Source organism: Gymnoscopelus microlampas (assembly GCF_963454915.1).
Source record: "Gymnoscopelus microlampas genome assembly, chromosome: 8".
NCBI classification, from domain to species: Eukaryota; Metazoa; Chordata; class Actinopteri; order Myctophiformes; family Myctophidae; genus Gymnoscopelus; species Gymnoscopelus microlampas.
Window position 1 is genome coordinate 31249926 of NC_139945.1, and position 23093 is coordinate 31273018.

The 23093-nt window shown below is 42.0% G+C and overlaps 1 protein-coding gene across 5 annotated transcripts in view; it reads right to left on the minus strand.

The window, feature by feature from the left end:
- slc36a4 (solute carrier family 36 member 4) overlaps nt 1-23093 on the minus strand; it is a 183443-nt gene that overhangs the window by 101085 nt on the left and 59265 nt on the right. For all 5 annotated transcript variants that reach the window (XM_084064902.1, XM_084064899.1, XM_084064898.1 and 2 more), the window contains one exon: nt 20383-20552. In XM_084064902.1, the coding sequence (XP_083921028.1) occupies nt 20383-20552 (170 nt within the window). The remainder of the gene's footprint in view (nt 1-20382; nt 20553-23093) is intronic.

The following is a 23093-nucleotide window of genomic DNA, read 5'->3' on the forward strand; positions in this document are numbered from 1 at the left end:
TATGTTTACATGGGCACTGTGTGGAAGCCACATGATTTAGGAATGGAATCCTTAAGATTCTATTTAGACCAAGGGAAGAACTGACACCTCCAACAAACTTTTTGGTGGAAATGACATCCATGATTGATTTTACAGAAAAACTATTTCCCGTTTGAAAACGTTTTTTTACCTACAACTGCAGGGGGTACCAATGGACAGTATTTAGTCCAGATTATGCAGACATTGCCATGGGCATTCTAGAAAACAGTTCAGTGTGGCACAATAATCCATTTACCCACAACATGTTGTTATTCAAGAGATATATTGATGATATTTTTTACATCTGGAAGGGAACTGAGAAAGAGCTACATAGATTTGTGTCCTACCTAAATAAGCTGATCCCTACTATCAAATTCAACATGGAGTTTAACAAAAGTGAAATCCCGTTTCTAGACACCCATGTACTTTTTCCAGGAAGGCAAATTGTCCACCACACAAGACAAGCCTGTTACATGCCACCAGTGCACACCCCCCTGCTTTGAAGAAAGGCCTACCATATTCTCAATTCCTTAGACTAAAACAAATTTGTAGCAGTCAATCAGATTTTGAGAAAGAGAGAGATATCATGTTGAGAGGTTACCCTAGAAAGTGGCTTGACTCTGCTTTAACTAAATTGAACAAACAGAATTCCAATCAGGTTTTGCAGACCAAAAAGAAACGTGCCTGCATCACTACCATAGTGAAACATTGGCATGTTTTGTCAGCTGATCCTGAAGGTGCAAAACTGTTCACTGACCCTCCTCTTTTCTCCCATTATAGATCTCGAAGCATCAGAGACTATATGGTGAAAGCAGACTGCTACATACCCCCCCCCCCAGCAACTCACTTGATGGAGTCACCGGCTTCAACCCCTCTACACTGTGTAGCTTGTAAAAACTCCAAGAAAATGAACACATTTAAAAGTGCAGTCACCAACAAACAATACACCATCAGACAATTTGTCAATTGTAGTTCTTCCAATGTAGTCTACATGATTTTGTGTAAATGTAAATAATCTCCTGTAGGCAAAACACCCAGACCAGTCCGTACAAGTATTATAGAACACATGAGTGCCATCAGACACAAGGACATTAAATCTCCTATTGCCAGACACTTTATGGAAGCCGGTCACTCCATAGCAGATCTGTCATTTATAGTTATAGAACAATTTAAGAAATCCAGAAGAGGTGGTGATTTAGACACCAAACTCCTTCAAACTGAATCCAGATGGATTTTCCATTTACAGTCTGTTAACCCGGGTAGTATGAGACCTCTCCCTCCAGTGCTTCCTATAGGAACCCTTTATTGAATAGCCTATGTTCTGTGATGTAATGTTTTTTTTAATGTAGGTATTAAAGAAATGCTAACATGTATATGTGAAATGGTCTGTACAATGTACATTATGATTTCATGTGTAATGCTGTGTAACCTTAGGTCCTTTTTGTTCTGTAATGTCCACGCCCCACCATTGCCATGGTGATGTCCTTGAGTAGTGATCCTCAGCACCTGAGCTGATCTAGAGCCCTATAATAGCAACTTGTCTGTCTGCGTTCCACTCATATAGCACTGACGAAGGTCCTAGGACCGAAACGCTTGCAACTTTTTTGCACCCATCACTTTGAGCACAGAGCACTTTATGAGCATGTTAAAATAAAATACTATTTCTTAGTCTCTGTCTAAGGAGTCTTCCTTCATAGTTTATGCAGAGAGCGAGTCTTTTTCTGCCAGTTTTCCTTTACTTTTTTGAGACCACCGCACCTGCAGTCAACCCTGAACAAAGGACAAGAACAGTTTACCCTGTACTTTAATGATTTCTCTTGGGCCATTACTTGAAGTGATGGACTTGTGGCGGTGCCATCCAGAAACCAATGTTGAAACCCTATAAGCCGAGAATGACAATGAGAAATAAATTAGATATGCCTTTCAAATGGGGAGAAACACACTGGGGTTCAATGCATTATGTTCCGGGAGTGAGGAATAGATTGAGTTGGGATAGTAGAGCATCACACTAAGTCATTTGAAAACAGAGCAGTACCGGAGAGAGAGAGGAAAAATAAGGGGTGTGAGAAGGCAGGTGAGGGACAGAGAGAGAGACGGAGAGATAGAGAGAATCATTTCGGTATGAGCATATTATCGCTAATACAGATGTGCCACTTCAAAACTTCACATGTCCTGCCATCGCCAAGACAGTAAATTTTCAGGGGATTCCCAGGGCAATAAGAGGGACAAAAAAGGGCATTTAAAATGCTGAATTATTTTGGTGATCACTGCTTTTATGATGCTAATTAATTTGAGCAACTGGTCAAATCACCTTTCGCCTCATAATGAGTCTGACACCTTCTTCAACACATTCTTTTGTTCTCATGTATATGGATGTCTGTTGAAGGGAAAAACGGGGGTGTGTAGTGACAACTTCTTTTCAGGGGCAAAACAGTGCATTTTAAGGGCAGAAAAGGGAGGAAAAACATGCCTTTTCAGGGCACTTTCAGGGAAAGAACAGTAATGTGTGAAGTTTTGAAGTGGCACATCTGTAGGTGGAAATCTTGAATGTCCAAAACGGTTACTTTTCAGGAATGGAAAAATTAACCAATGGATCCAGTTTATTTAGCCACAAGCTCTTATTGATATTTTTATTTTTTAAATATCTATAAAACCCACAGACGTAACCACTTTCAACCTGGCATTCCTATTTTGCATGTCCTTATCGTCATTATATTATTTGAAAATTGTTGCACCTATTTTCAGTACTTTTGTGTGATGCTGTGTGTAACATAGTGTAACATAGGGAATTTATTTATGAAATAACACAACAAGGATGAACTATGGAGATGGTTTCTGCCCAACATCAATGTCAATAACAATGTATAGGCTGTGGTGGTGTAAACAATGCACATGCCTCACCTTTCACTTTCAATCCCCTGTAATCAAAGCTGCATGTTTTATTTAGTGCATCAGCCTCCCCTTTTATGAGGCAGTAGACCTCTGTGTGAATAAAATCTAACAGGAAAGAAAATGCTGATGCAAAACATAGTTTCATTCTCTGACCTAGGAAGAAGCCGGAGCGGGACTGACAAAAGAGCATTGACTGTCACCGTGCATCTGGTGTAACAACCCTTTAAAAAGTGCTCACATACATCTTTTATGACACTATTATGTTAAGCAGCCCTGTTGTCTTCTAAGCGCTGTCATCACTTTTGTTATGAGCAGTCCTTTTGAGTCCAACAAATGCTGGCCGCAAGGGTTTAAACCTGCATGTGCTTGACGCTCCACTAGCCATTGAAAGGTGATTAAACATTGTGTCTGTGTGCCGAGAGAGCTAAGCTCTCCATTTTACACCATACTCGATGCTGACCTGATGGGGTCCTGATTGCAGACATTATCATCGCACACTCCTGTGTTCCATAGCGGAATGCAAATTTTGTTCATCCTCAGTCCCCCACTCATCTCGAGATGTTCCCTTTTATCGCTGGTCCTCCCTCACAACCTCCCCTATTTTCTAACATCATCTATGTGCCTGCGGTGTCCCTAAACAGGTCGCCAGCTCCCTCGTCTAGCCTTGCATCTTTATCTCTTCCCCAATAACCAGCCATCCCTAACATGCACAGTACCATCCACTCTCCTTTTCCGGCCCCACTACAGCACAGGCCTGTAATAGCCTGCAGCACCATGGACAGCTCTGACTGTTCAGTGGAACACTCCAGTCACTCTGCCCGTTCTTTCAGAACCATGGACAGCTCTGACTGTTCAGTGGAACACTCCAGTCACTCTGCCCGTTCTTTCAGAACCATGGACAGCTCTGACTGTTCAGTGGAACACTCCAGTCACTCTGCCCGTTCTTTCAGAACCATGGCCAGCTCTGACTGTTCAGTGGAACACTCCAGTCACTCTGCCCGTTCTTTCAGAACCATGGCCAGCTCTGACTGTTCAGTGGGGCGTGATTTGGGAACTTACGGGACCGGTTGGCAAATCCCGCCCCCGGCTGAATCACGCCTGCTTGAAAGGTACATAGGTGGCTTGCTGTGTGTTAGTTAGTGACAGGACACTGTTAATAAAAAAACGCAATATAAAAGACAGCTTTTGTGCATTTGTGCAGTAGGAGAGGCGTTCTCACATGCCCTAACTTCCTGTACAGTTTGCAGTAGGTACCGTTCAAATTTTTGCTACTCACGTGAGATATATGTGACCAAATTTGACTGGGAGACAGTCATCTAGCATTTTTTCATTTTCATTTTTTCATGTCATATGAAAGCAGGAGATCATAGCAAAATAATGATATATTGGTTAATAAGATTGAGTGAATAGTTTTGTAAAACTACAGCTTATAGAACTGAAGTCAAGTTAAATCAAGTTAAAACTCTTAAGTAGAGAAAACACCACTTCAATGGCTCTCATTCAGAGTAGCACTGCTGGGCTTTCAATCCCATCATGCATAGCGGGGGATGCAATTATTTTGTTTCCAAGGGTCTCTTTGTTCTGTATGCTCTCTGAGACAGGATTTGCCACTGCCCCCTGCTGGAACCGCTGGAACCAGTGGCCCAGGAGGACAAACAGAGATACATTTTCACAACAGTTTTAACAAAATATGATTGTTAATACATCTTTATTTGAAATTTACATTAGACACAAGCCAACAGACTAGTGATACCTTTCAAAACAATCGAGTAGAAATAGCGGATTTTACCGTGATTTCGCGATGTTTGGATGGAAACTGAGGATTTGTTTAGCAATGCTAGCAAATGCTAACTCTAACCTTATATTTTACTACATGTTTATGCATTTATTTCATATTTACATGTCGATTTAAGCTCTGAAATTTCTGTCAGACATACTCTAGTACGTGAAGAGTCTAACTGGGCTATAAACTCATTTTGGATAAAACAAAAAAAATGTGCAAAAAAAAAAGTTTTTCTGCTTTCCTGAAGAATGGGCACCAACAGCGAAATGACTGTCCTCCAGTCAAAAAGGGTCACATATGACAGTACAGACTACTGGGACTAGGCATTTGGTGATGAGAATTATTAATATTAGCATCCATGATCCATTCATCTGCAGGGTGGCTGACGGCTGTTACTTAATCCATTGAAATAAAGAACAAGAACGGATGGTTTTCTGCTGAGGAAACAGCAATGAAAGCAACCAATTCCAGAATAATCATTACCTCAATATATTCTATTCTATATATCACCTATATTCTATATCATTATCACAGGGATGTGGGGGTTAACAGAGCTGCTGCAGTCTAAAATCTCCGTATTCCACTGGGGGGGGGGGGGGTTCCCGTATGTCCCGTACGTTCCCAAATCACGCTTCAGTGGGACACTCCAGTCACTCTGCCAGTTCATTCCATGGAGAGAGCTCTCCAGAACCATGGAGAGAGCTCTCCAGAACCATGGAGAGCTCCGACTGCACAGTGGGACACTCTGCAGTCACTCTGCTATTTATTTCAGCACCACAGACAGCTTTAACTGTCAAATCAAAAATGCGTAATTCAGGAAGATACGCCATCTCACGCTTTGCCACTAAGTGCGCAGTGGTACACAATTGGTCTCCTAATTGGTGCCATCTGATGTCAGATCTGGCGAACGTGCTATGATTCCTGTTGCTATATCTCACGAAAGTGTGTTGCAGGGACAGGGAAAGGTACATGATAACAAAGTTTATTTTCTCCTGATTTATCTCCCTGAGAAAGGGCCATTTTAGTGTCAGAATGCTCTGAAGATGTGTGGCTTGTGAAGAATGGGTCCAATGTTTAGTTTAGTGACCATGAGGCTGCAGAATCGGTCAGAAGCTGTGTTCACGTTCACTTCTCCAATTGCAATTAATAAACTCACATCCTATTTCTGGTCTCCTAAACAGCCAGCCAGCTACGTCACACAGATACGGGAAGTAAAGCGGAGTTGGCGTATCCTGCTTTTTTTATTGTTTGTTCGGGTGGAATTCTCCAGTCACTCCTTAGTGATAACCACTTAAGCCCTATTTAAAATATAGTGAAAATAGCCGATCTATGTGAGATGTGTATGTGTGTGGAGGGGAACACTGGAGAACTGCGAACTGAGAACTGCGTGTGTGTGTGTGTGTGTGTGTGTGTGTGTGTGTGTGTGTGTGTGTGTGTGTGTGTGTGTGTGTGTGTGTGTGTGTGTGTGTGTGTGTGTGTGTGTGTGTGTGTGTGTGTGCACGCGTGCGTGCGTGCGTGTGTGTGTTATAAATAATAATAATAATAATGGATTTTATTTATAATGCACTTTACATTCATAAAAATCTCAAAGTGCTACAAGCATTTGCATTAAAAAAAGAATCATCACACCACTATAAAAGATCTAAGAAACTAAAACAAAACATTTAAAACATGAGGGCATAAAGCCTAGAGGTAAAACCAGTGTGGCAAAAAAAAAGCTTTGTTAAAAAGGTAGGTCTTTAGTACTCTCTTAACTCATTCACTGCCAAGGACGACTTTGACAATTATTTTTTTTTGGGCGTTTCCACTAGATGCCATTTCATCCCTAGATGCACACAGAACCAGGAGATCACGTGACCCCAATATTTACTGCTCCATTCACTTCCTGGTTAACGTATTTGGGATATTGCCTGTATCTCGCCTCCTGTGTTTTACTATGTATTTTGGCGAGACATGCTATTTTCAACGGCCTATGACAAGCGAACGGGGGGGTCACGATGACATCGGTTGTCTTTTTTTTTTGCGGTAGCACAGTGAAACCCCCCATGATTAGCAACAATGATCAGGGGACGGCACAGTTCGGGGGCGGCCGATACCCACCTTCTTCTTCCTTTACGGAAGAATCCTTATTCTTTCTTCTATATTTAAAGAAAGAAGGAGACCGTGCTGGAGAACTGGTGATTTAATAACAAAAATGTATTCAATAAATCCACATGAACAGCCAGGCTTCTAACTTCTGTGTCACGCGTAGTAACAACAAATATTCCACACTTCCACTGTTTTAAACAAATATTTCACACTTCCACTGTTTTAGCGCGACCGCTTTCCCTCTACACCAGAACAGAAAGTAAACAAGAGTGTGTGTGTGTGTGTGTGTGTGTGTGTGTGTGTGTGTGTGTGTGTGTGTGTGTGTGTGTGTGTGTGTGTGTGTGTGTGTGTGTGTGTGTGTGTGTGTGTGTGTGTGTGTGTGCGCGTGCCCATGAAAGTGGTTTATTGCCGTAATCTGTGCTTGGGGCCTTTAACAATACAGTTGGAGATCAGAGCAGACACAATCGATACAAGGAGGCGTTGATTGAAGTTCTTGCCAGGTATGGAACTTGTTCCATCGTTAACAGGCATTCAGAATTTAACAGCTTACAAAAGTCATTACACTGGTCAAGGGGGATGATGTTTGTAAGCTGTTACATTCTGAATTCGATTTAGATGATGATTAAAAAGGCAGCTGTGCACACACAAATGTACACAGACACTCAAACAGACAGTTACATAAAAACCCACATGAATAAATTGCTCAGTCCAAATCTCAAAAGCCATGATACTGGAGAGCAAGAAGCAACACGTTGCAGCCTGCAGCCATGATCAATCTCAGGAGAGTTAGAATAATATCAATATATACTATGCATGTTGCGGTTTCCCTGGAGAGGTGGGCCTTCTACCACACCTTCTCCGACTCATCTGGCAGCCTCCCTCCCTAGCTCCTCACAATGGGGTGGATGGAGAGGGAGAGAGTGTATTGGCATACATACAGTATTGTTCTTCTTAGTCAAACAGGCGTGTACAGTAAAGTGTTGGCTGGTGGCCATTTGCTGTGTGAGTAATGTGTAAGTGAACAGAAAGGGGCTTTGTAGAAAGCATAAAAGAAAAGGTACATGGAGAAAAACTAATCTGGGAGTATGCACATGAACATAGATACAAGCACCCGCATACACACAGATCTTCCTCCTTAAGGTTTGTACAGAATGTGGCAAGAAAAGGAGACATTCATTGTCAATGTTTGCCAGAGGAGCAAAGTCTTGAAAGGAAAGTTAAACGCTTCGTTTTAAGCGTTCCCTGGTCAGGAAACTGTCATACTGTGTGTTCGTTGATGAAAGCAAAGTTGGCAGAATCTGAAATCAATGTATATCTGTCATTGTCCCGTTTTCCCATTTTTCTTCAAGATCGTCTTCAGCCATTCGCCAGTATCCCTTTCACAGCTCACAAGGTGCTTAATGTGCACATTTCAAGTAAGTCTCCATGTCTGCAGTTCAAAAAACTATTCTTCCTCACCACTTCCCTTGCCCGATTTTGTGTGTGTGTGTGTGTGTGTGTGTGTGTGTGTGTGTGTGTGTGTGTGTGTGTGTGTGTGTGTGTGTGTGTGTGTGTGTGTGTGTGTGTGTGTGTGTGTGTGTGTGTGTGTGTGTGGGGGGGGGGGGGTCAGGTGTGCAGGACACCGAGATTAAAACGCATGCAGCCGTGCCACAGGAGAAAGAGAAGCAACATCCCCTGAATACATGAGCCAGCAGATGAGTCGGCGCTGAGCACTGCTGGGACTGTGAGCTGGGAAGCAGAAAACAATGAGCATTGAATGCAGGAGGGGGCGGGCCGCGTCTGTCTTCCAAAAAAAGACGAGACGCAGCTTGATTACCAACGCCTCTGTGGCTCATTAACAAACAATGCTACAAAATGACGACCCAATTGGTATTGTTGCACTGCCGCTGAGGTGCCCACTCACTGTGTGTGGTTGGTGGGAAAGTGCAAAATGTGTGTATGGGTGCATAAGGTGGTGGGGGAGGGTGGTGGTCGGTTGGGAGTTGTTGACGTAGGTACCGTAGGAGTGAATTTAGCAAGGAAATCAAGGAAGACGGTTAAGTGAACAAGTTTCAATACTTAGTTGATGACTGAGGCCCAAGTGTGCATGTTAATGTCTGTGCAATGTCTGTGCACGGTCGGGTGGTCTGCAGCTTCAATCCTTTTTCTTTTTTTTAGCTCTGTTTTTCAAACCCAACCACTCCAAAAATGATCTCTTCAGCTAAATGTCTCCTTGCGTACACATCAGTAATGAACATCTAAACAACACAGAACATTGAGAAGGCCATCTCATTGACAATTATTCAAAACTTCACATAACAAAATGGATGGCTTTAAAGTGTGTTCTTTTGTCTTTGTTGTTTATTTCTGCAATTAACGGGTGTGGTCCAACATGAATTCCATGCTTTCCTGTAACTACCCAAACTCTTTTTAATAAAATCACTTTATGTAATACTGCTAATCTTTTTTTCCCCCCCTGTTTTCTTCCTGTGCAAACATGTGAGAGAGAGAATGAAAAGGGAGTTGAAGGGTATGCAAACATTCTCAGCATGAAGGAGGAATGGACTGAAATGCATGTTGAGTGTAACAACACAGCACCAGTTCCGTTCACACGGCTCCAGCAAATATCACGATACTGTAAATGAATGTACAGCAAATGAATCATTAAAATGTTTCCCCATTTTTGTCCTAATTTAGTCGTAATGAAAATGTTCTATAGTCCATGTCACTGCTGACCCCTACAAAGAGTAGGGGTCGGCTGTGACATGGACTATGGGAAATTTTCATTAAGGCTAAATTAGGACAGAAATTATGACTGACTAATAAAAATGCTCTCTCTCACGCCCAGCAGCAGATGCAGGAAAAGACCAGCACCATTGCAGCTAACTCAGCTAGCCTTGGTCCTAACATCCACAGAGGAAGAACAAAGTCTTGAGAGTCAACTCTGCCAGCACTTCATCCATCATTCATGCTGGAAGGCGAAGCACTGGAGGAGGTTGATGAGTTCTTACCTCCGTAGCTTACCTCCAACTAAAAAACATCTGGAGTGCGGATCTTTAACACCAATGTGAAGTCAGTTCTAATCTATGGTGCTGAGACATGGAGGACCACTGTAAACACCACAAACAAAATCCAGTCATCAATACCTGTCTGCGACGATTCCTCCAGATCCGCTGGCCTAACCCCATCAGCAACAAAGAACTGTGGCAACGCAGCAACCAAAAAACAGCAGAGGAAGAGATCCTCAAACAACGTTGGAGATGGATAGGCCATACTTTCCGTAAACCAGCCTCAAACACCACAAGACAGCCCGTCAAGTGGAACCCCCAAGGGAAAAGAAAGAGAGGTTGGCCACAAAACACCTGGCGCAGAGACTTGGCAAGAAAATGGGCCACACTTGTGGACAGCTGGAGGTGTTGGCTCAGGCCCGAGATGCTTGGAGAACTCTGGTAGACGGCCTAAGCCCCAGAAGGAGTAATAGGCCTAAGTAAGTAACATACATGCATATGCGTCAAAAGGACAGAACACAAAAAAGCTAGAGGGAGTATTTCCATTGTGGTGCTTTACTGTTTTGTCTTGGAGAGGGTGTGGACAGCTGCATGTCTCAGCTGCATGATACACTAGACATCGTCAACCGTTAAATAGTAAGGCGTTTCACCAGAAAGGCATAACACATGCAGAGGTACACGCTATACAGTACTTCCCAGTTCCCCTGCCTGCTGAACAGGCGCCCTGACCAATCTGCTTCAGTCGCTAGTGCTACTGCCGTCCTAACAGGCTTTCCACTCTCGAACACAGCCAACACAGTGTTTCTGGGAGCGCCCGGCTAAGCCAGACAAACTAAGGAGGAACCCCATGATGAGCAGGAGGGCCCATGGTTGGCATTGACTTCACATCTGCACCACCCGGATGCCAAAAGTGGAGTGGTTTAACAACAAACCACTGACCCTATACTGATCTGAATTTGGCCTGATATGAGATTAAAAACAAACATAAAAATAACGGCCAAAATGTTAAGAATTCATCAAAACGGCTCATTTGCAATATTTTCTCCAGGGACAATTTCCTTCAAAATAAATTAAAACACATTGTTAACAAACTTTGCAGTACAATTATATTTAGTGTGTTTGATTACCTATCTCAAGCAAGTCTCTGCAATTTGGTTTTCATACCATATAGTGAAATGAACACAATCCAATGTCTTTCACGAAAAACTAAACAGACCATGGTAGCCTATGCTTTGAAAAATGGTCAGCATTGAAGTCAAGCATACAGTGAAGGTAAAAATGAGAAAATGACGTAATTCAGAACTCCGGGATGGCCTGACCCTCCCGAAGTTCGGCTGTTCTGTGCCTCCGAGATGTTCTGGCTAGCCGAAGTAGTTTGGCTGCAGTGACTGGTCAGAAGTTAGTCAGACTGTCAAGGTGGGCATGAAATATTTAGTTTTGTTTCCGCAATCAGCCAGCAGTGAAAGCAGCGATAGTTTTGAAGAGACGACCTCTGAAATCCCTCTCTAGTGACCACACATGGATTGATTGATTACTTTATTAATATGTTTGATAACAGTATGGCGGTACAGTCAAAAAAGCTCTGCTTAAAGGTTGACACGAAAAGCCTTGAGGGGCTTGTTTCCATCGTGGTCTATATCCGCACAAACTTGAAATTAATCTGCATGAAATTCAATTGAATCCACTGGTTCCAGCCCTGGCCAATATCAACCAATACTAATTCTCCAACACCAAAAGGCTGAGAAAACATACACAGACATCATGTGCTCTACAGATATGTCACTGTGAATGACTGTGTGTATGACTGTACTGCTTCATGAGAGAGATTATGCACATCACCTGTTTATCTGTCTCACACAAACACAGAAAAAAAATAAAAAATGGGCATAAAAGCATACACACGCACCAAAACAAATTGGGTCTTCTCAGTTCTCACACAGTGTGACGTGGTGAGGTGTGCCTTTGGATTTGTTGACAACCACAAGCAATATATACACGCAATATATATACTATACTATACAAAAACGTATGAATAATAACTAATGTTAATAATATTTTGGTCATGTCAATATTGGTGGCAATTTTTAAAGTATGTATTTATATATGTACAATGTTTAAAATATAGCAGATTATTTTCTTTCCTTAATAGTTTTTTTGTATTTGAAAAATGTATAACATCTCTTGCAATGTGATACAAATTGCCTGTCAATGAATATGAATGGCAATAAAAAAAAAGCAGAATTTAGATTGGCTATTTTCGCTATGAATACAATTGTACCCTGATATATTCAAGCTTGGCAGGGTTGGGTTTATTAAGGAGAGGGGACAAAAGCATATCCTCTCTAGAGGTTTGCCTCACAGTAGTACACGACAAAGGAGGTAGCAAATGCATGCAACTCAATGAATTCCTATTTCACCAGCCTGACTTGGGCGCAGAGGCGTATTTGACGTAGAGGCAAGGGTGGCCGCCGCCACCCTAAGTGCGATCTTGCCTCCCTTAGAAAAACACTTGCACTTGCTACAAGTGACAAAGTCACAAGTTGACACGGAAACAGTAGATTATTAACACAGTATTATGGTGCTAGTAAAGGCTGGGAGAGCGTGTTGTTACTGTTGTTTTATGGTTGTTTGAATTATAGATTATATTTGGGAATCAACGGGGCCGCCGTGACATTGCGACACCTGTCAATCTCAAAGCCACCTGACTTACTATTTTGAGGAAATTGAAGGAAAAAATAAGAATTCATGAATTTATTTATTTTTTTTAAATTGTGCGCGCAGTGTGGCCCACTCAGCATCGGCCAAGCCCAGTCAGGCCCAGTTTCGCCTCCCTAAAATGTAATTCCTGGATACGCCACTGCATGGGCGGCGTACCTAGGAGTGTGTTAATGCGATTACAGCCGTAGATTGAGTGAGCGTTAGAGTTCTCAACGGGCCTGAAAATTAAGGCCCGGCCCTAACTGGGCCGGCCTGAACAAGGCCCGGCCCAAACAATAACCATAATGTTAGGCCCAAAAACCTGAAAAAACAGAATTTAAAAAATATAAATATACTAGTCCATACCCGGTGATGTGTGCAGTCACGCATTTGCAGACTTGGGGCGCCCGCTGGCCTAGCGGTCAGGCGCATACCACATACGCTGGTGATCCAGCTTTACAGCGCGTCGCGGGTTCGACTCCACACCTTTGCTGTGTGTCACCCCCCATCTCTCTACCCGTTTCCTGTCAGCCTACTGTCCTGTCAAATAAAGTCATAAAATAAAAGCCCCCCAAAAAAAACTTGGGAGACCAAGTTTGTTGCAGTCTTGCATGTTAAAAGGGTCCCTGGCCGCGCATATACGGCCGCGGACCCGAGCGAACAGACAGACACACACACGTCTGCAGATGATTGTCGTGTTGCCATGTCCACTTATTATAAGCGACTTGGGCTCTCTTAGTTTGGGCTTGTTTTCATAGATCTGGTTGCTTGTTTCTCTCCCGAAACCTGGCAACCCTGTAAACATTCATTCATCCCATAGGTTAGGGGCTGTAACCATGACGACAGTCCCATCGCCAAACTCAGAATGTCCGTTGTTTACAGCAAAACGCAAATAAACACGTTAAATTCTGGCGAAGAGAAAAAGGGGCTCCCTCACGGTGTGCATATGCTAATGATCAATGGCCATGTGCAAGTACAGGGCAATTCCTTAAGCCACTGAAGAGAACCAAGCAAGACTGACTGCTGACTGAATGACATTCCTAAAAGGATATGTAGGATATATATACAGTATATATATACTTTTTTTTCATGGAACCCTATGGCTCGGCCCAGCCCAACTAATTAGCATACATTACTAATACATACAGCGTGTGTGAGATGGCGAGGAACCCTACAATGTGCACTGAAGGTCTGAGTGAATAAAGACATGCAGGCACAGACAGGTGTAGATCACCATACATAGATGCACTAACAAGTCTCAGTGACATAGAGACACACCCCTACAGAGTAATAAGAGCTAACTTAAAGCCCTTCTCCACAGCATGTTTTATGAGTCTCACGTCTCATGTCTCATTTATGGCTCCTTGACTGGGAGTAACCTCTGGGTGTTGTTGGTGTGGTACACATTTGTACAATCCCTGAGTTACAAATTAAATGGATGCATCAACACTGACAACACTGAATACACAGGACCCCAATGGAAACAAGCCATAGTGCTTTCTTGGGTTTCATTCTTTTAGCATTAGAACTGTACATTCTGTGCTTTTTTTGCAAAATGTTAATACAGTAATCAATCAATCAATCAAAAGACAGTTTCACATAATAGTATACTGTACATACAGTGAAATCCTAAAACAAACTATTTTAGCTGGAATCTGTGACAAAATCAACATATTGGTACTTTAACATCATGTGTGGTACAAGCCCCACCAATGTGAGACTGTGTTGTATAAAGGGTGTCTAACCGTCTATAATATACTGTAAAGATACTACATAAAATATTGCAGGCAGTAGATTTACAAATACATGCCAAAAAAAAGGGTTCAGCATAATATTGCTGCTCTTGCAGGCTTAGATAACCCTTTAAAAATCACATTTGATGGGGTGTCCGATAAATCTAAATAGATCAATAGTATGCCTATGAGATGGTAAACCGAAAGAAGTACCTTGCTGCCCTCAAACTGTTTTTGAACATGGTCAAATAATGTAATGATATTTTGGCAAGATAAGACATATTGAAATGCATGTGGAATGCTCACTGTCATTGATGGCAGTTGTAAATAGGCACTTGACTTTATTTTGCCAAGAGCATAATTCATAGGGTTAAAACCTTGAATTTGGATTATGTTTACAACAAACAACAGTAATGAAAAATGGGCAATATTCCAACTGAAATATCCATGCTTCGACATGGGGTCATGGTGTTACATTTAATGTGAAACTTAACTTTGGCTATTTTTCTGACCTCATGAAACAAACTTTTAAAGTTCACCCTGCCTTCCATCATGATGCCCAGATATAAATGTATTATGATAGGATATACACACTCAATACTATGACACCTAATGGACCCAATGTTTCCTAGAGCGTGAAATGCTTTTTACTGTACAAAGGTAACATTATTAAAACAACGCAGAAATAAGTGCATGTGAGAAAGGAAACCCATATACTGTACTGTAGGGCTTATACAAGGTTCTCACCTAAAATAATAAACAAGTAGTAAACATAGTAATCAAACATAAGACACAACAAACAACAAGTACCTTGAGTGCAGTTGAATGTGGTGGGTGTGTGTGAGTGTGCACGTGTCTGCACATGTATGTCTGTGTGTGTGTGTGTGTGTGTGTGTGTGTGTGTGTGTGTGTGTGTGTGTGTGTGTGTGTGTGTGTGTGTGTGTGTGTGTGTGTGTGTGTGTGTGTGTGTGTGTGTGTGTGTGTGTGTGTGTGTGCAGAAGTAGTGATACATTATGGTAGAAGCAAGTGGAGAGACTTGATTCATCAGGCTGGCCCTCAGTCAGTTTTGATTTAGGATTGCTTGTCCTCTTTGACTTGAGGGTTGAGATGTGCTACCTTTTTTCATATATTTAGCTATTTTTTTCTTTTCTTTCTGAATATTGAAAATTAGTTCATTAGTCATGAGAACAAAATTCTGATACTGTACACCTTGCACCTTATCAAATGTTATCTCAATGTTTGGTGAACATTCCCCATATACAGGCTAATCTGATAAAGACAAGTTAAGGCCCATACTGGGCCCTATTTTGACGGGCGTCACTTGCGCCATGGCGCATGGCCTTACTAACTTGTGCCGTGGGGGTGTGTCCAGCGCTATGGTCCCATCTACAGGATGCTAAAATGCCTGTAGCACTGGGCTCTATCCGTTGCGCTCGGTGCTACGGGCACTGAATTATTCATGGTTCTGGGCGTTACATAAATAAAACCAATCAGAGTGTCGACTGTCGAGTGCCATCACCTTTAAGAACTAGGTGTTGCCCTGCATGAGGCGCAGTCCTAAGTGGCGGAGAGAATGCTTTTCTACAGTAACGACGAAACCAAGTGAAAACACATGAGCTTAAGCAGCATCAATCTGGGAACGCATTTTAGATTTATTTGGCTATTCAAAAATAGCAGATATACAAGCTCATAGCACGGCACCGAGTGCCGCGCTATGAGCTTGTAGATCTACTATTTTTGAGGAAAACAATTGTGGAAAATGTGTGCAAATCTTTGAAAAAAAATATATATATATTTATATACACACACACACACAGACAGACACACACACACACACACACACACACACACACACACACACACACACACACACACACACACACACACACACACACACACACACACACACACACACACACACACACACACACACACACACACACACACACACACAGACAGACAGACAGACAGACAGACAGACAGACAGACAGACAGACACACACACACACACACACACACACACACACACACACACACTCTTCTGGGGGTCCCTGGAACAAAATAGTTTGAGATGGGGGTCCGTGGCTAACACGTGGTTGCACGCTACTACGATGTGATCTACAAGCTCACAGCGCATCGAGCACGACACGCTGTGAACTTGTAGATCAGATATTTTCGGTGCTTGCAGATCAGATATTTTCAGTGTGCAAGGAATGCAAATACTGTAAAAGAGGCGCTCCATTTCTTTCCATAACCCAAGTGGCTACTCCACCTTCTGAAAAAGAAGAAGGAAGTCCGCACACTGTTCTCAAGCTCCAAGAAACTCACTTTTTATTTTTGCAACGTTTCGACCTTCTAGGTCTTCATCAGGCAAATATAATATTGGGCAATATTTGCCTGATGAAGACCTAGAAGGTCGAAACGTTGCAAAAATAAAAAGTGAGTTTCTTAGAGCTTGAGAACAGTGTGCGGACTTCCTTCTTCTTTTTCTTGATTCTTTCTTGATGTCCAGCACCTGGCCTAAATACAGGCGTGGGATGTGCACACAACCTTCTCTTTGTACTCTACCTTCCGAACCACTGCCTCCCGTTAAATATTATTCAGGTAAAAAGCATAAACAGACTAACCCTGGATCCCTCCACCTCAGAAGATCAACGTCTTCTAATGGAAAAAATACATTAGTGTCTCAGCAAATATTTTGTAGATTAGGCACACAGGTATAGTAGACATTGCATGTATTAACTGAGGACGACACCATAGTACTTGCAAAATGAGCAGTAAGCAACATATCTTAGAGTGAACATCATACATACAGTAGCAGTAGCTGATAATAGCAGAGACAGTTAAACTTAAATCTAAAAGCAGAGACATATTTCTGGCAAAGCTATTACACAGCTTTGGATGGAGCATGAGGATTCAGTGTTGGAATCACCATCGAAAGATCTGAGAAATACATTCACCGGCACAAATTCCATTATGGGAAACTAAGGATTTTTTTTTTATCGCAACCTTAAGAGTCATTTTGCAATGCAATTTGGCTCATAGCAGACAGATTTGCTATGCCACCACGCAGAATATTTCTACTCCTTACCGAAGATCTGATAGGCAGAATGGCAGAAGGATTGATGGGAAGATACATAAATAAATGGACAGGCAGTTGAGCAGCGCAATGACTAGATGTAGAGTGCTCAGTCATCACGCCCACCTCCATGAATCTCATAAATAACGATGCACATGAGCAACACGGGTAAACTAATATTTATTTTCATATATATCAGTTTCTGGGTGGCTCCATGGTTCAGTGACTGATTCAATTTATCCAAAAGATTGGAATTTAAACAGACCAAAAAAAAAAAGTAATCACACAAGACCCTGCTTTTCTACAAGCATTTGTCAACACAAATCTATCCATCACCTCTCTAAGCCATGCATTCTTTCCTACATCTTAACCCATTCAAAACCGGGAGAGCATCTGTGTCATTTTAGATTTTAGCTATATATTGATGTACATATGAAGCAATCATGAACAAACATTCATGAACAAAGATCCTGCACTATGCTCTTGCTCAGCAGCATCAGTTGTATTCAAATTGACATGACGTTTCAGTACCTATATTATATATATAGCAATATATGTTTTTCAAAAACAATTAGAACAGTGTTTTTTTTTTACATTTTTGAAAGATCTTGAAAGTGTTTGAAAAAATAGAATAATTTAGTTTATTTGAACACAAATCTTCTGGGGGGGTGGGGTCCCTGGCACAAAACCTTTTGAGATGGGGGGGTCTGCGGCCAAATACGTATATACATAAATACGTATTCTTGGCACAAAAAAAGTTTGAGAACTACTGATTTAGAAAGCATTTGTAGGATCGGCCTCAGGTCTTAATGGGTTAAATGCAAGCTTATGTGGTTACATTCGCAGTTGATTCTGCATTATGTTGAGCTCCAGCAACAGGGATGTTCAGAAGGTAAGTTATTATTTTGTAGTGGTGGCACAGGTTTTAACAGATTAGCTTTAAAAGTTGCTTTAAAAAGATGTTGGGACTGCGGTGGAAAAGCAACTGCAAAAACCTGCATTCAGAATGTCAGACAAAGGCTTAAATGAAAGCCCAAGGAGTCTTTAAAAGCAGAGTGAGGTGGGTGGTGTTAAGACAAAAGAGTTGAGTCGAGCGAAGAGGACAGGGGTGGAAGAAGTACTTTTTTAAAGTAAATATGGAAATACTCAAGTATAGTATAACAAAACAATACACTTAAGTAAAGTACATGTAATTAGTTACTTTCCACCAAAGGAAGAGGAGTTTGCTGAATTACACTGGGAAGGCTAAAACACACACCTCGCTATTCCCTGAAGCTGTCATTCTGCTGTTTCCTGGCACACAGTGTACGGGCTCTCTCCAAATTCCTTCAAAAACGTTTGCAAATTATGTATGGGGGGGGATAAAAATATGGTACGAGGAATTTTGCAAATCACGGAGGTTGCCAGCAGATTTAATGGATGTACGACTCGCATATGTTCACAGAGATATGTGGAAACGAGGCGTAAAGGTCATTACACACCGGCGATTATGCGAATATACGCAATATTCAGACTTGTTCCGAATAATTAAAAGATGCTTTTTCGCTTCGCTTTTTCGCTTTTTCACTCCGCGGAAACTTGCATTGACTTTATAAGGTTTAAAAAAAAAACGCATTATTCGCATGAAAAAAATCGCCCCCAGTGTGTAAGGAGCTTAACGCTGGGTGTTGGGGGGGGTCATAATGCTCTTGCTGGGTCCCCAAATAATTGCGATCAGGTGCTATAATCATCATTGTGACAGCCCTACCGCTAGCCCGGTCATTTTCTGTGACGTCTGCTCTCCCACATACCCCCCTAAGGAGCTCCTTCAACACACTCGACTGCAGCGCCCAGAGAAAGCCCCGCAATGCTCTAATGTGCTTTTCCCTTTGTATGCAGTCATGCTATACATTAACTCTCCTTCCATTAGCCAACACTAACTTCATCCAATTAAACATTTCCATCACTGCAGTATGACGAGGGGGATAGAACAAATGAAAGAATATGCAAAGAGGAGGTAGTGATGTCCATGTTTACAGACGAATGAAGACTAAAAAAACATTGGTGTCTTAGCAAATATTTTGTAGATTAGGCACATGGGTATGTATAGTAGACATTGCATGTATTGGCACACATTTGTATGGTAGGCTTGCTTTCAAACACCCTGATCAATCAACTGATTCTTCCATTAGCCAACACTAAGAAGAGAAGGTAGTGATGTCCATGTTTACAGATGAATGAAGACTAGGCTTTAAAGTGCTGTCTGGCGGTGTGCTTTACAAAAAATACTCCATCTCACCAAGTGCCTTTGAAAGATATGAGTTTTACACAGTGAGATGATTAAGGGAACAGCGACAGACACCACTCCACAGTTTGTTCCTTCAGGCAACGAGCGCCGAGTCTACATCAAAAAACGTACACAGAGAATTTGTCGACTCACTTCACATGACTGAAGGGACAGATAGCTGGGTGCAAAACAGAAACTCACAGCCAATGAACTTGTTCACCAGCCAGACTAGCTGTGTAATCCTCATTGGCTTTGATATCACGGTTCATCATGGTCATCACTCTCACTCACAGTAGTGAGTAATTGATGCAGTGACGCAAAAACATTTTCTACATTCTAGAGTGCTGCCCACCCCTACATCTGAATGACCCATGAACAAACTGTTAAAAGTGGAAGATTGATGAAATAGACAGCTGACTGCCTCTTCATGAGAATGAAGAATGAGAGTGCGGGAGGGAGAGAGAGAGAGAGAGACGGACAAAAAAATACTTGGATAATTAGACAGACACAAAGTCAGAGAGAAATCCAGACAGACAGTACAGCCCGGGCAGTTGTATCGGTCTGGCTGTTTTGAATAATGGTGTTTAAATAAAATGAATTCTGGTTAAATGTTCTCAAATAGAAACTTTGAATATAAGTTTGTCAAATTGATTCGAAAATTTTGCACTTTTTGACAAAATATTGGTTAAAATCGGTAATCAGTGGTCTAGAACCAGAATCAGGATAAAAATTGTGGCATTGGTTGGGGTGTAATAGACACACATTGAGATGGAGGACCAGGAAGTACTGGTCGGGCTCTAATAGACACACATTGATATGGCGAACCAGGAAGTACTCACAAGTCACGCAGACCAGCAGGCCTCGGAGCAGCAACTCACAGGGTCCCTTCCAGTGCTCACGGAGTCGGGCCCTGATGGGCGGCAGGATGATCTCCGCTGGGACGAAAAACTGGATAGCAAAGCTGACAAAGATTCCGAAGGAGTACAGGATTTTCACGAGCTGATTGGTCCTGCAGAGAAAGGAAGAGAGAGGGACAGAAATGTGAGTGGGGAGAGAGGGAGAGAGAGAGAAACACACACACAGACAGAGGACATATTGCTTGCCAACTGTACTGAAGGTCATCTCTGTCATTCTGGAAATTAAGAACTTCGATCCAAGAGATAGTGTTAACCCATTGAGACCGGGAACACATTGATTTCTTTGGCTATTAAAAAACAGCAGATATACAAGCTCATAGCGCGGCCTTTTTTGAAAAATCGTGAACATTTTTGCAAATCTTGGAATATGTATTTTTTAAAGCGAACATTTGTAAAATATTTAGTTCAAGGGACCTTCAGAAGCAAAGATTTGAGTCACAAATGTCCGCTTAAAAAAGAAAATCTAATATTTGCAAAAATAGCAGATCTACAAGCTCATAGCACGGCACTCGGTGCCGCGCTATGAGCTTGTATATCTGCTATGTTTTAATAGCCAAAGAAATCCAGCGTGACACAGATGCGTTCCCGGATTGAATGGGTTAAGGCCTTACTATTTCTGGAGTGAGTAAGTTAGTACATTGTATTTATAGAGCACCTTTCACAGACAAGACAGTCACAAAATACTTTACACAGGTTTAAAAACATAAAAGTAGTATATCAATAAAACAGTCAATAAAACAAATACAAATAAAATTACAATCGAACAACCGATACATATCAATCACAAAGAAACATGAGTAACATGTACGTCTAGGCCTTTGGTGTAGTACATTTTTTAAGGGCCCTGTATAGAGTCTACATAAGAATGCTACGAATGGCACTAGGTGTCACATGGACGGACCACAGGTCACAGACAAAGTCAGAGAGAGATGGATGAGGCTGGCAGGGCACTGCGTGAGGCACCCAGAACTACTGGCAAGCAAACTGACACTTTGGGAGCCAACCCAGGGCGAAGCCAGGAAAGGCAAGAAGCGCACCACCTATACGCAGATGCTAGACCGCACTCTCGCATCACATTGCATCGAGGGCACAAAGGCCAAATGCCAGGGCAGCAAGGCCATCAAATAAAACTATTATTTTATGAATACATAGTATAACTGTCAGCTAAATAAATACATAAATACAGCTTTTCATTCATTCAGAATTCTGAATCTCAAAAATACAGAAAAGCAGCAAAGGAGAAAACGGTGTGTGTGCAATGTTTTGAAGGTCATAAGGCCAAACCGAGGGCAACGGCAGCCATGGCTTTCTTGGCCTCCTTGCAATCTGGCCTCAGATAGAATCATGCCAGGGCCCTCTCTCCTGTGCCTTCCCTACCTATGAACTAACCCTCTGTGTGTCTGTACTGTTTGTATTACTAAAGAATGAAAAAGGAGTTGCACATTGCCCAACTTTTTCTCGATTTTAACGGAAATAGACCAGTCATGACATTGCTTTTCTGTCTATCTAAATATAGTGCGAATTTAGGGAAAACGAAGGTCCTTGCTGTCCTTGTGCAAAAGAAAGATGATTTCTTTTGCACAATCGTAATTTCTAAAAACAACAGCATGTATCAACAAAATATACCCACAGGTCAAAAATGAGACACAGCCAGGGGACAAATGAAGGGCCCAGACTCATTGTTCTGCGTAAGATTTAAGATTTTAATTATGAGTGCATGACTGGTATGCACTGAACAACTAAAAGGGGAATGCAGAGACATGACAAAGGGGCAGACATGTACTGTATGACCCTATCGTGGTGATTAAACCATGGCACGGTCAGTCTACTCAGTGGCTTCCTGAAAAAAAGAAAAAGAAGTTTATGGCCGCCCTGGGCAATTGCATTTTCGTTGACACCCCTTAAATCTCCCTGGTTATTGTGGTCATAAAAGGCCTGGACGCCATCCAATTCAAGCACTCACAGGAGCACCTGGCAGCCCGATGCCCTGACAAAGAGCACCTGTGCTCTATTGTGTGTGACGAGAACCTGTGTCGTGTGTTGAGACCACCTGTGTGTGTTGTGGCCACTGGCATCAGCATGACGGCATATCAAGAGGTCTATTTGTCACTACTCATAAAAAAGGTACAAGCAGCGACATGCTAGTGTGGCTGTGGCAAGGTCCACAATACTGTGCTAACAGCAACACAACAATAACAACAATAATAGTCAATATACTGTATGATATGAAAAACAAAGTGAGAGAAAATAAATAAAATAAAATAATATAATGCAATTGCAAGGGGGTGCTTAGTGTCCGGATGTATTTATAGGATTGGCAATAAGGCATAACCATGTACTGTATAATACAGTTACAGTACATACTGTACATTTTGCATGGGTTTGAGCAATCTGACTGATTTCCCCCCGCGGGATCAATAAAGGTATCTATCTATCTATCTACACAGATTTAATTACAGCTTCAAATGCAATTGTTTTATTTCGTTTTTCCTCTTTTTCCCTATTCCATTTATTCTCCAATGTCCATGTCCTTGTTCAAGGTTCTGACAGCTGCCGGAAAAAAACTCTTCTTGAGCCCCAGGCTTTGAGACAGCACAACGCACTTGTCAGTCCTCATCGTCACAAACAGTCTG